The 13,780-nt window shown below is 45.0% G+C and overlaps 1 protein-coding gene across 1 annotated transcript; it reads right to left on the bottom strand.

Annotated features, from left to right (window-relative positions):
• Positions 1–8,625: 8,625 nt before the first annotated feature.
• LOC138526604 (dolichyl-diphosphooligosaccharide--protein glycosyltransferase subunit 4-like) lies at positions 8,626–8,727 on the bottom strand. The gene has a single exon (XM_069637363.1). It carries the CDS (start codon positions 8,725–8,727, stop codon positions 8,626–8,628), a length of 102 nt encoding a protein of 33 aa, XP_069493464.1.
• Between the last annotated feature and the right edge of the window lie 5,053 nt (positions 8,728–13,780).

Here is a 13,780-nt window from a genome sequence, read left to right on the forward strand (position 1 = left end):
GGGGGGACGGGACAGTGCCCCCTCGAATAACAGACCCAGGAGTAATTGAATTACCCCTACTAGTACGTCCACAATAGGATGGTTTGTACTAGTTGTGTTAGTAAATTTAGGTCTAGTAAAGCCAATGGTGACTTTACATGCCCGGGCAGACAGTAGTCAGTCCCCGGGTATGGAGTCTATGATGGAGGTCCGCTATAACGCCCCAGTGTTACGGCACGGAGGGGGCGGTGTAACACACATAGCAAATCATATGAGACCCTATGGAGTAAAAGACCGCATAGCCCATAGAACACATTGACATTCAAAGGAATTACACACATTCATGTCCAAGAGTGGGAGGAAAAGAGTCTCAATCTTGGCAGGATGGAAAAAAACAAACTCCAGAAATCCAGCAAAGCTGCTGGGGGACTCACTAGGTTAGGAGATTCAGCCTAAACAGAGAATTCTCCCTAATACTCACCCCCGCCCAGACTAAGGGACAGGAGGATTTAATCCACTCCTGGATGAATCTCATACCTCTAGTCGATGGCATACATCCTAGAGAAACCATCAGCATTTTGGTGGTGACACCCTGACCTGTGCTCAATGGTGAAATCAAACCCTTGCAGGCAGATCGACCATCTCAATAGTTTCGGGTTTTCCCCTTTCATTTGCATTAACCATCTCAAGGGTTGGTGGTCAGTCTGAATGACAAAAGTAGAACCATACAAGTACGGCCTAAACTTCTTCAGAGCCCACACGATAGCAAAGCACTCTCTTTCGATTGTTGGCCACCTTGTTTCAGGATCCTTCCGCTTGCGGCTGATGAAGCAAACGAGGTGCTCCCTACCTTTCCCATCTAGTTGACTGAGTACGGCACCTATTCCTACATTTGAAGCATCTGTCTGCACAATGAAGTGTTGGCGGTAATCAGGAGCTCTGAGTACTGGGGCTTGGCAAAGAGCCTTTTTCAGGTTTTCAAAAGCCTGATTGCACTCCTCGTTCCATCTAACCTTTATAGGAAATTTGGGCGAGGAGATGACATTCAGTAGTGAAGCTATGGTCCCATAGTTCTCGATGAAATTCCTGTAATACCCAGTGAGGCCTAGGAAGGCTCTCACTTGGGTTTGAGTAGTAGGTGTTGTCCAATTTTGCACAGCTTCAATCTTACTGAGCAAAGGCCTTATTTCTCCACCTCCTACCTCATGTCCAAGATAGACTACCTTACTCTGTCCAATTTGGCATTTACTCGCCTTTATGGTCAAATTGGCTCGTCCAAGAGCCTGCAAAACATCTCTCAGGTGGGTTACATGTTCTTCCCAGGAATTGCTGGAAACTGCTATGTCATCCAAGTATGCCATGCAGAAGTCCTCCATCCCATTCAGAACCTGGTTTACCATCCATTGAAACGTAGCAGGTGCATTCTTCAATCCGAAAGGCATTACCTTAAACTGGTATAAGCCAACGGGGGTAGAAAATGCAGTTTTCTCCTAGGCATGGTCTGTCAGGTCTATTTGCCAATAGCCTGACGTCAAGTCAAATGTGCTGAGGAACTTGGCGGCGCCAAGTTTATCCACCAACTCATCTGTTCTTGGCAAAGGGTGGGCATCAGTCTTGGTGACTGCATTAAGAGCTCTATAATCCACGCAGAATCTAAGCTCTTTAGATCCGGCCTTTGTTACTAACACAACTGGGCTAGACCATGGACTAGTAGAGGGCTCTATTACCCCGAGATCGAGCATCTTGCTGACCTCACCTTTGATGTGGGTTTGTATGTTTTCTGACATTGGGTATCCTCTGCTTTTGACTGGCAGACATTCACCAGTGAGTATGTCATGCTGGCCCCAAGGGGTCAAGCCTGGTGAAAGCGAGAACAGAGAGGCAAACTGATTCAGCATAGATTTGCACTCTTCTTGTTGCTCGGGTGTCAGATTGGAGGAGAGATTTACTCCTTCAATTTTTTCGTCTAAAGGTAAGCCTCTGAGGAGATCCGGAAGAGCTTCACTCTCTTCTTCTTCCTCGGATGATGCTAGAAGCAACACTCCTACATCAGGTCGGGAGACATACGCTTTGAGTCGGTTGGTGTGGAAGACTGTTGGAGCCTCCTTGGGATTGCCCAAGTCCCCCCGATAGTTGACCTCTCCGAGTTTACCCACAACTCTGAAGGGTCCCATCCATTTGTCTTGCAAGGCCCTCTGCCTTGTTGGGATCATAACGAGAACAAGCTGGTCTTGAGCGAACTCAACCATGTTAGCCTTTTGATTGTGCCAGTGCTTGACCAATGCTTGTCCAGCTTTCAAGTTATTGCTTGCTTCTGTCATCATGTCTGACATTCTCCTCCGGAGACCTATCACGTAGTCAGTCACTCTGACTGGCTTGGGGGAAGGAGCACTCTCCAACCCCTCCTTAATCAGGGCCAATGGACCTCTGACGGGATGACCATAGAGAAGCTCGAAGGGAGAATAACCTACTCCCTCCTGAGGGACTTCTCTATAAGCAAATAGAAGGCATGGCAGTAGAAGGTCCCACTTACGTTTAAGGGGTTCCTCTAAAGCGCCTATCATGCTCTTCATGGTTCGGTTGAACCGTTCTACCAACCCATTGGTTTGTGGGTGGTAAGCTGTTGAGAACTTGTAAGTAACTCCACAGGTTTTCCACATGGCTTTCATGTAGTGGGACATAAAGTTTGACCCCCTGTCAGAGATTACTTCCTTAGGAAACCCGACCCTAGTAAAAAATACCAAGGAGGGCCTTAGCCACAGCCGGAGCTGTAACAGTTCTCCTAGGAATTGCCTCAGGATACCTAGTAGCATGGTCTACTACAACAAGTATAAACCTGTTGCCTGAGGAGGTTGGAGGATCAAGGGGACCAACAATGTCAATCCCTACTCTCTCAAATGGGACTCCCACAACTGGGAGAGGCACTAAAGGTGCCACATTCTTGGAGCCAACCTTACCAGAGGTCTGGCAGGTGTGGCAGCTCCTGCAGTGTTTTTCTACTTCGGCCCCCATCTTTGGCTAATAGAAGTAGAGAGAGAGCCTTTCCTTAGTCTTCTTGAAACTCAAGTGACCAGCCAAAGGAATCTCGTGGGCTAACTGCAAGAACTCTGGTCTGTTCTCTTGGGGTACTACAAGCCGCTTGTAGTCTCCAGGTTCAGACTTCGTCGGTTCACTGTGGAAGAGGCCATCTTCCCAGTGCAACCGGTATTTCCCAGGGTCTTGACCTTCAGCCTGAGCTTCTGCCTGGTGGCGAAGACCTTCCAGAGTTGGACATACTGAAGTCTGCCCTGCTGGGTTCACCTTCTGCCAGTAAAGACTGCAGCTCAGGATGGTCAACAGGATCCAGATCTCCAATGAGTTCCTGGCCTTCCATTAATTCTTCCTCAGAGTCTAATTCTACCACACAGGGTTGTACCTCCCTCTCAGCCTCAGCTGGAGGTGGAGTTACGGGTGTAACTTTGGACAACCGAGGGGAAGTCCTTGTTGGCTGCACTGAAATGCTGGCTGCTGCTTTCGGGGTAGAAGTCTTAGGTTTCCCTTTCGCTTCTGATTTCTTCGAGACAGCGGCCGACAATTCCAGTGGAGCAGGAGTGATTTCTTTCTTTATCATCTCCTGGAGAGTACCGCGCATGGTCCTCTCGCTTGCAGGTCTGGTTAGCTCCTGTAACCGTTTACTAAGAGGTCTGGGAGTATGTGATACAACTCCGAGAGTTTTCAAATCGTTACCCAACAGTACGCGTCCTGGTACCTCACTCTGTATGCTGACAGGTATCTTCACAGTCATGTCATTACACTGGATGAGAACTGGTAATTGGGGAAGCATCTGCACAGGCCCTCCAGCTAACTTGGTGAGGCGTTTGGGTGCCTTAGCAACATCTTCAGCCTGAAAAAACGATTTATCCACCACAGTTATGCTGGCCCCAGTGTCCCTAATGGAAGGAGTCTCCTGACCATTCACCTGGACACTGTCCTTATAATACTCTTTAGTATTATCGGGGATAGAATTATAGACATCTAAATTCTGTTGTTCCCACAACCCCAGAGATACTAAAGAAACGCTGGCTGAGACTCCAATGGGTTCATCAGCTAGCAGTAGAAAGTTTCCACTTGCCATTTGGACTTCCTCCTCTGGAACGAAGGCTAAGGAGACAAGTTGGACCCCTGAAGGTTTACCCTTACATCTGGGATCTCCTTTCACGTGGTCAGTTGAGCCACAAACAAAGCGTTTACCGAATGCTTTCTGGAATGGTGGCTTATTCTGGCCTCCTTCCGGTTTGGCACCAGAAGACACACTATTCTGCTGCGGTTTTCCTTGTGGCTTACCCTTCTGGTTTTGTTTGGGGCCCTCTTTGGAATTTGAGTTATTCAAATTCTCTTTTGAGTCTTTTTTAGGCTGTTTTCCCTCATCCTTTTTCCGAGTTGCCCCATAATCCTTATGAGTAGCCCTGTTGGCAACCCACAAGTCAGCAGCCTTAGCCAGCTTCCGGGAATCCAATTCCTTCGAATCAGCCAAGTGCTGTCTGAGCTCAGGAGAACAGGCATCATAAATCGACTCCAACATAAAAAGATTCTTCATACCCTCATAAGTGTTCACTTTGTAACCCTTAATCCATCCCTCTAAGTTTTTCAACCCTTCACTCACCCAGGTAGCCCAAGGGGTACCATCATGCTTTTTGAGGGTTCTAAACCTCTTAGGATACTGGGAAGGGGTCTTCCTGAATCTAGCTATCAACGCTAGTTTCACACTTTTGTAATCCCTCTTATCCGCCTCTCCCAACTCCGTTACCACATCAGTCGCAACAGGGGGGAGCTTAGAGAACAACCAGGGAAGTAAACCATTCCCGGTGATGTCCTGGAGCCCATGATTATACTCAAACAGTTTTAACCAATCCAACACATCCAATCTCGGTTCATACATACCCACTAATTCCTTCGGCATCCGGGGTCTTTTGGGACTGGAGCTCCTAGAGGAACCAGAGGAGAGAGAAGCATTTTCCACAGACAACTTTTTAATCTCTAACTCGTGATTAAGTTCTATTTCCCTGAGTCTTAACTCAGCTTGCTTCTGCTCAGCCTGGGCATTCATCCGTCTGAACTCAAGCTCTTGGTTTCTTTCAGATTGAGCCAAGAACCGTTTGTATTCTAATTCGAGCTTCATTTTTTCAAGTTCAAAATAAGCAGGGTTACATGTGGGACCTGGTATGGGCCCCGTAGGTACAGCTGGTAAGGCAGGTAGAGGAGCAGAGGAGACCGTTTCATTAGCCTCTCCTTCCTCTTCAGCCTCTTCATCACTATCATCAGAATTATGATTTAGATCAACACCATCACTGTTATCTACATCTGCTGGAGAAGTTGGTTCCTCTCAACCAGTACCCAGACTTTGGTTCACCAGCAATCTCGCTATCAGTTCTAACTTCTTGCCTCTTACAGAAAGATTCTCTTGCCTACAGAGAGCTCGTAAACTCTCAGTATTTTCATCTGACAAGGATTCTTGACTGTAAGCTTCCATAGTAGACATGTTTTTGAAAGTTGCTTTTTAGTGCTAAGCTTTGTGGTTAGTTATCCTAAAGTGTCGAAAAGCACTCTAAACTGTATACTCGATACAATTCCCACCGCTGTACACCAGTGTAAGCCGGAAACCTGTGCAGTTCCCTCTGGGACCACTGCAAAAGATTTAGGACTACAGGTGTTTGGCAGTAAACCCACTTGGTAGCAGTCTGTACCACACAGATTCACTTGGTAGCTGTGGCTGAGAAGTCAGACTTCCCTCAAGAAGAGTTAGGCAGTATGTGGAGTATACAATATAGGGCAATTTACACAGTAGAACAAGCAAACACGGAACAAGGCTTTGGTGTAAAGATATAAAGGTATTTATTTATAACAACACATCTATGGAAAACACTCTGGCACTAATATGGCAAACAACTTCAATCACAATTACTTATACGAAGAAAAAGATCAATCCCCCTAACAATAGTTCGACAAGTCTAGGTTCAGCGGCATCACTTATTTGCAGACAGAGGTGTATGCTTTAACCTAGATGGCACTGTAGTATTCGTTAGGTCGGGAGAGAAAGATAAGGCAGGTTATGAAATCAACTCGGTACCAATATTTTACGGACAAATGCAAGGCAAGTAAGGCAGGGTCTACTGCAGATCACAAAGTTCAGAGGCCAGGCCCACTCGGAGAGAGGCAAGGCGATATGTCCCAAAAAGTGTCTCAGTGGAAATGCGCTTCGAGTTTTTATCGCAAATTGTTATGGAAAGATTGGACCAGTTCAGAACAGCAAGGTAAAGAAAGCTTGGAGGCGACCCAATGGAAAGGCGAGGATTAAGACACCTCACTCTATCCGGCAGAAAGGGAAGCCAGGCGGTCACGGTACCTTGTTTGTGGAGAGACAGCTCCGGCGGGGGCAGTTGTTCCTGGTGGTGGATGCACGTCGGGTCTTTGCCAAGAGAAGAGATGATCTCGTAGTCGAAGGAAAGTTGAAGATCGTTGCACCACCAGGGAAGAGGCCAGGCGCAGAGTGCTCCATCACAAGGCACCACCTTTTGGTCGCGGTACAGGGGTAGTGGCTATCCGGTTGCCGAGGTGCTCTGCACGGGCAATTCGACCACTGCGTCCTGGAGCGAAGAAAAAGCAAAGGTGACTGGTTGTTCCCACCAGTCAGGGGAAGAGACTCTCCGGCAGGGAGATCTCCTCTGTCGTCGGGAAGTGGTGAGTTGGTTCAGCAGGGCTCCACCGGAGGTGTCGTCATTGCAGGTCGGCTCAGCTTTACCCTCGTCGGATTCTTAGGTCCTGTGGCGACTTCTGAAGATCCAGTCCCAAAAGCCCTGCTTTTATGCGGAAAACCCCATTCATGCAGCCTAGCTGTCAATCAAAACACGCTAAGTGGTGAGCGGGGTGGCTCACCACTTGGGCCAATCACACCAGAGTGCGACTGGAGTTGGCAAGGCAACTCAGTCCAGGGTGCCTAAACCCCCTCCCACACCCCTGTGGTAACCCAGACTGAATGGCACCACTTCGGAGGGTCTCTGTACAGAAGCCCGCCAAAAGTGGAACAAAGGGCTCAACCTTTGGTTTAGGAGTCACAGAGACGAACACAGACGCCATTTTAAAAACCGAGTTCTGGCAGAACATACCACCCGATAGACTTATTTAAGTTAAGTAAACCGGTGGTATGTTAGAGATTAACGGGAAAAAGGTATTAATCTCCAACAATGGGACGAATCCCATAGGGTTATATTCGGGGTCGAATATAACAAGTAGTTTCCACTGCCACCAGCCAAAACTCGACGAGGGGGGACGGGACAGTGTCCCCTCGAATAACAGACCCAGGAGTAATCGAATTACCCCTACTAGTACGTCCACAATAGGATGGTTTGTACTAGTTCTGTTAGTAAATTTAGGTCTAGTAAAGCCAATGGTGACTTTACATGCCCGGGGAGACAGTAGTCAGTCCCCGGGTATGGAGTCTATGATGGAGGTCCGCTAGGACACCCCAGTGTTACGGCACGGAGGGTGCGGTGTAACACACATAGCAAAACATATGAGACCCTATGGAGTAAAAGACCCCATAGCCCATAGAACACATTGACATTCAAAGGAATTACAAACATTCATGTCCAAGAGTGGGAGAAAAAGAGTCTCACTCTTGGCAGGATGGAAAAAAACAAACTCCAGAAATCCAGCAAAGCTGCTGGGGGACTCACTAGGTTAGGAAATTCAGCCTAAACAGAGAATTCTCCCTAACACTTATTTGTAATGCAGACAAGTGTTTTCACACCACTCAAATCCCATTTGTGATTTTACACGCATTTGGAAAACTCAAGGCATTGCTTTCCCCGATCCATCACATGTCTAAGGAAAGTGGTATGCCTGTGAGACACTAGACCCTGTTACAAGTTATTTGTATGAATAGCAAACTATGTTTGGAAGCCAGGTTTTACTTAATGAGGCCCTATTAAAAATGATAGACACTTAAACCCCCTTTGTCAAGTTCACTTATATAAAATAGACCTCTTTTCCTTCTAAGTCCATGGTGCTCTGGAAATTAATTTAGACTAACTTAAACCCACAGAATTATGCATCCCATTGTGATGAAAGCAGCGATCTCGTTGTTATAAGGATTTGTATGAGCAAAGCAATTGTGGTTGGCTCTGCAATCAACATTGTAATTTATCACCAACTTGCTGCAGGGCTGGGGAATCCTCCTTCACTAATGGGCTGGTCACTTTCCAAGAAATGGTGTCCCACTGCTGGGCTCAGTGATCCTCTCCCCTTAGGTCTGACAGCTGTGGTTAGTTATTGGGGTTCTGACCTCTCTCTGCGAGACTCAATTACCCTGAGGTGTATGACTCTCGGCCCTAGATGTCACATGTTGTTGTCCATTCTTCTGTCCTTTGGTTTGTGTTGTTCTGTTCTGTCCTTCATTTTTTGTGTAGCTGTCTCAAAACATGAATTTTAGTACAGTTACATGAATATAAAGTTCCAGCAGTGAAGTCCAATACAAAAAAATACAAGCAAGGAATTTGATGTTGTGGAAATCTCCATGAGCACAGCATGTGGCTGGCAATAGTCTTTGCTTTGTCTACCCATAGGAAGTGCAGCCTACTGGCAAAACATGCTTTGGTCTTAATGCAGACCTTACTCCAATTTCCTAGGACTGTTTACCGCCACACAGTAATGGAGGAATAGTGAGACTTTCAGCATGTTGGCAAAAATAGCAAGTGGGGTCTGACTCACCATTCTGCCTGCAGGCTTCTGCTGTCACCAGGCATTCGGTTGTGACCATCAAGTCTAATGGTTCAGAGCCTTTAAGAAATATCTCACATTTCAGCATCCCATTATGAGTTCATAAGTGCATTGATCGATTCAATAATACAACACTGTATGTATTATTCTATACCATTATTCCACAGCCCCACCTTTTGGATTGAAATGTTCACAAACCTCATGTGCACCGATGTGATATCCTTAGAAAGTGGCATTGTCCTACCTCCATACCTCAGTCAGCCCACTCTCCTTGGTATGAACCACATGGTCGGTAGTGAAATGGTGTCTATTGTACATCCTCTTGTCACTACATAATCAAAGACATTCAACATGGCATACCTTGGTAGGCGTTTTTTTTTAAACTAAACTTCTAAATGCGTAACATTCATACACATGTGATTTCCTGTTTGTGTAATTTCTTGAGCAAATGAAAGCAATGTGTTCTCTGCAGAATAAATAAATTCCAATATGTAAAGTAATTATTATTTCACCTGAGCCTTATGCCGATGGGACCTTCAGACTGGAAGTTGCACTTATAACAGCGGAAATACACCCAAAATAATATGGCCAAATATAATTGTGTGTCGTGCATTTGCCTGTTCTCATGTTTGTTGCCAATATTTCAATATCATCAGCATGGTGGAATGTGGCATGCCAAAAGAGGGCCAAAGGGGATCAGACCCTAAACACTCCAAAGGGTATGACAATTTCATAACAACTACTTGGCAAAACTCATAAAATGTAAGCACCCAAATTAACCTACATCCGCCTCTGTCATGAAATAGAGAAAATCATGTCCTTCTCTGTATCCACTCTGCCAACCTGCCACCTCTAGGTAATTATTACAGAAAACCATTACACCTGCAGTGAAGGAACTCCAATAAGAAAGAAAGACAAAGCAGGACCAACATGGATGAAATCCAACAGAAACTTCAGAAATCTACAAATAAAGATCTTGGGAGCGAGTGGTTCGGCAGCTAACGGTAAGTGAGAACAGTCGAGACTCGCAGCCATCCAGCTTCTTAATGCATAATATTATATCATATAATAAATATATAAAATTAGCCTGACCTATTTCAATAACTATGTTTTATTGCAGGCAATACATTTAACATTGGTAAAGTCCCACACCACGTACCTGCTCTCACCACCACCGGATGCCAAGCTAGACTCAGCTACAATGACAAATCTGGCACTCACTTAAGTCACAATTTCCCAAAAACCTAACGCCATACAGGTCCCAATGAGCAAGCATAGCAAAGGTTGGCTTTAAGCCTACTATGCATCTAGGATGACGGCTATTGCAATGGAATTTATGTGTTCCCGTTCTGTAGACCGGGAACCAGGAAGGCCAAGGCACAAAAGGCTGCACTCAGAAGCATAACATGCTCTGATCCGGCTTTTGGGTTCAGGCCCTGCAAACGGTGAACGGAGGCCGCCAGAGCCTGCAGCAGAGAAAGGGGATCAGGAGGAACGGTGTGTGGGAGGATTGCAAAGAATTGGGAAGGTATTGAGGGCTGGAATCCGCAAGGTCAACCTTTGGTTCCCGGCCTTCAGACCTAGATCCAATTCAGGTAAAGGGCAAGTTAAGTTCAACAAGCATCACTTTTCCATGGCAAGTTAAGTTCAACAAGCATACCTTTTCCATAGTGTGAGCAAATTATAATTGCTACATTTTCTAGTAGCAAGATTCCTGTGAGAGGGCAGGTCCTAAACCACCATCCCTATGAAAGGTGAATCCTATTTGGCAAAAAATTTAAATACAATGGTGAAACTCAGTCTTTATGGCGCTCTTTGTGTGTGACTTAAATATATATCTAGAATGTGTCAAGTATTAACTGGCACTATTCACTGTGTCCCCCTTTGTAATGAATAATTATGCATCACTTCATCTAATGTTTATCAAAGTATTTCTTTCCATGGAATTTCTATGTCTCTATTCTATGTTATACATTTTGAGCACATTCTCGATAAATAGAGCAGTTATTCCTTTGTAAAGGACGTAAACCCATCCACATGATAGATTTCTACATGATCATTGCATACCAAAATGGACTCCATGTTTATATATTAGCGTACAAAATCATTGCAGGCCAACATTTAGCACAGCCTTTTCAGGACAAAAAGAATTATGCCTTATGGCAGGGAAAGATTGTTTTAAACATGTGCTGTGTTTCTCTGGTTAAAGTTTGATGAAGAAATGTTTTCTGGTTTACTCACTATGTGAGTAGGCATAATCGGAAGGCAAATGAGCAGAACAAAGTCACAAGTACTCACTTCATGGAACACATAAAACGTCAACAATCTCAACACTGAAAGATTGAAAGGCTAAGTCCATCTGCCCAGATTTGAACTTGTACTCGAATGTGCACATGTGCGTGCGCACCTGCGGACGCACATGAGATCTTCCTTTCTGATAAATCATAGATCTTCCTTTCTGATAAATCAAAGCACAAGTTACATACTGAGTGGCAGCAGTGAGAAGTAGCAAATGTCAAAATATCGATGTCCAATGGTACATCTCCTCAGTTGGTGAACCCGCACTCTTTTGGTCTCATCACCTCACTTCCTTGAGCGTTCATCGTTGGTCATTTACTGCTGCTTCCACACTCAATAAAGATTCAAACTCTTTGTTGCATGCTGGGATTATTTGTCCCTGTAGCTCCCGTTATGTATGGTCAGTGTTAATGGGGGCACAAAGAGGAGCCCCATTGGATCTTGTCCGGTCTCTGTCTGACTATGTTCATGTCCAAATTTCATACATGGCTTCCATTGATTAGGTTATGTCATCTATATAAATAAAAATGTAAATGTTTTTTTGTTTAAAATCTTAAATCTCTGAAAGTTCTTCACCGATTGCTTTGACATTTTGACACAACGTTGCATTCGAATAGGCACCTGTTTTTATATACCTACTATACATAGATGTCACACCTGTGACAGGTAAAAACATGTTTTTTCTGAAAAACATCACCATCTGTTGGACGTAAAAGCAACACACACTATACTAAATATTTTACTGAAAAACAGCACCATCTGTTTGACGTAAAAGCAACACATGCTATACTGAATATTTTATTATTCCATTTCAATGTTTCTGATTTAGAATGGCTCAAATACGTGCCGAGGAAGCAGCAGAGCGACGTGCAGCCGGACTTCAGGATGCACAGGTGCAAGCACAGCAATCGCGTTCTGCAGCTTCAGATCTGCTTCGTTCTCAACAGAAGGAACGTGACAGGCTGAGAGTGGCTGAAAGACATCAACGAGAAACAGCAGATCAGCATCAAACATGACTCCGTGCTCAGCAATCACGCGATTACAATCGACTTGTATTCCGGTACAACCCAGCTGATGATTATAGTTTGAGCCTGCATCTTCTCATCGGCACCATGACTGAAGTGTATCCTTATTGCAAGGCTCTGAAATTTAATGGAGAAACAAAAGGAATGTGTTGCGCCGCTGGGAAAATTAAACTGCCTCAACTTGGAGAACTGCCAGAGCCATTAAAAACTTTGCTTGCCGCATATATGACCGAATCAAAGCATTTCCTATCTAACATCAGGAAATACAACACATGCTTCCAAATGACGTCATTCAGCGCAGAAATCGTAACAGCTCAATTCATGCCTACTTGCGTTTGCAATCACCATCAACAAAGCTCAAGGCTAATCCTTAGAATTTTGCGATTTAGATCTACACACGGATTGCTTCTCACATGGACTATTATATGTTGCATGTTCTACAATCGGCAAACCAGGCAATCTCTATATCTGCACAGACAATGGAACAACACAAAGTATTGTATACCCACAAGCATTGTGAAATTAAACATATTAAAAACGTGCGCTTTCTCTTTTCCTTCTTTTCCATTTAACCATACTGAGCCACAGCAACACGTGGCCAGGGACAGCTAGTGTTAATTATATTTTTATACTGTTCTGGTCACACTATAATGATTTTACAGTGACAAGGCTTGTCCGGAGAGTGGCACATTGTCTCCCCACCACATCTTGGTTTTGGAAAGAAAAGAAAATGGCAGAAGAGGAGTGGAAAGGTCGGAGGGGGGGAACAAGTTAAGCACACATGAAAAATGTACAGCTGTAAAAATAAAAAAGGGAATGTGGAGTATAGATGGCTCAAAGCACCTTGCATCCCTGTAGATTTAGTATAGAATAAACAAAGCATAGCGCTGATCAGAAATGAGAAAGTACTTACTGCTCGTGTGTCTAAGCACTTGCCCGTGTGGGCATTTTCGTAGTACTTGAAGGGAAGTTCTGAAACTAGTCTTTGAGGCCTTGCGTGATGGGTTCAAGATGTACTCAAAGATACCCTTGAAGAATGAAGGCTTGTTTGTCCCTTAGATGTTACTTTAACTTGTCAGACCCCAAAGAGATAAATCTGAGATTGCCCAGACAGAAGTGACAGAACGCAGAGTGCGCTGTGTGCAAGGTGAATCACGTCGGATGAGGTGTAGGGGCTGTGTCTGTTACGTCACTATCACCACATAAGGCTATGAAGCTATGAAGCCCTTGTTGATTTATCAGCAGTTACCTCCAACTGAAGGGCACCACATACCAATGACAGTGTGGCTCTAAGAAGGAGTGTTTGAGGCTGCAGGGCACAATGTAAGCGCCTCTGCATGCAAAGGTCTGACCCTATGCCTTGAATGAGCAGTTCTATAATAGGAAGAAGTGGGTGACTCTGAAAACCCTTCTGTGCTAGAGTGACCTTCAGTATCTCGGTTTCTTGCTGAAAGTACAGCCATGAGGCTGCTCCCTGATCAGTCTTTGGGCACTGCCAGCCAACCTATGGGTATTCCTGGGGTTTTGTCGAGACTGGGCCCAAAGTAGGCACGTGCTGGGCTCCTTTGGAAAAAATGTGCATATATACCACCCCCTTTCCAACCACTTCCCTAAGCCGAAGTTGCTAAATTGTGTTAGCAGATGGTTTAGGGTGAAGCCAAGCAACTTTGGGAAAACTCTTCAGTTTACAGGACAATATGCTCTTTGTGCAGCACTAAACTGGA

Source organism: Ambystoma mexicanum, chromosome 7p (genome assembly GCF_040938575.1).
Source record: "Ambystoma mexicanum isolate Mex_15411 chromosome 7p, UKY_AmexF1_1, whole genome shotgun sequence".
Classification (NCBI taxonomy): domain Eukaryota; kingdom Metazoa; phylum Chordata; class Amphibia; order Caudata; family Ambystomatidae; genus Ambystoma; species Ambystoma mexicanum.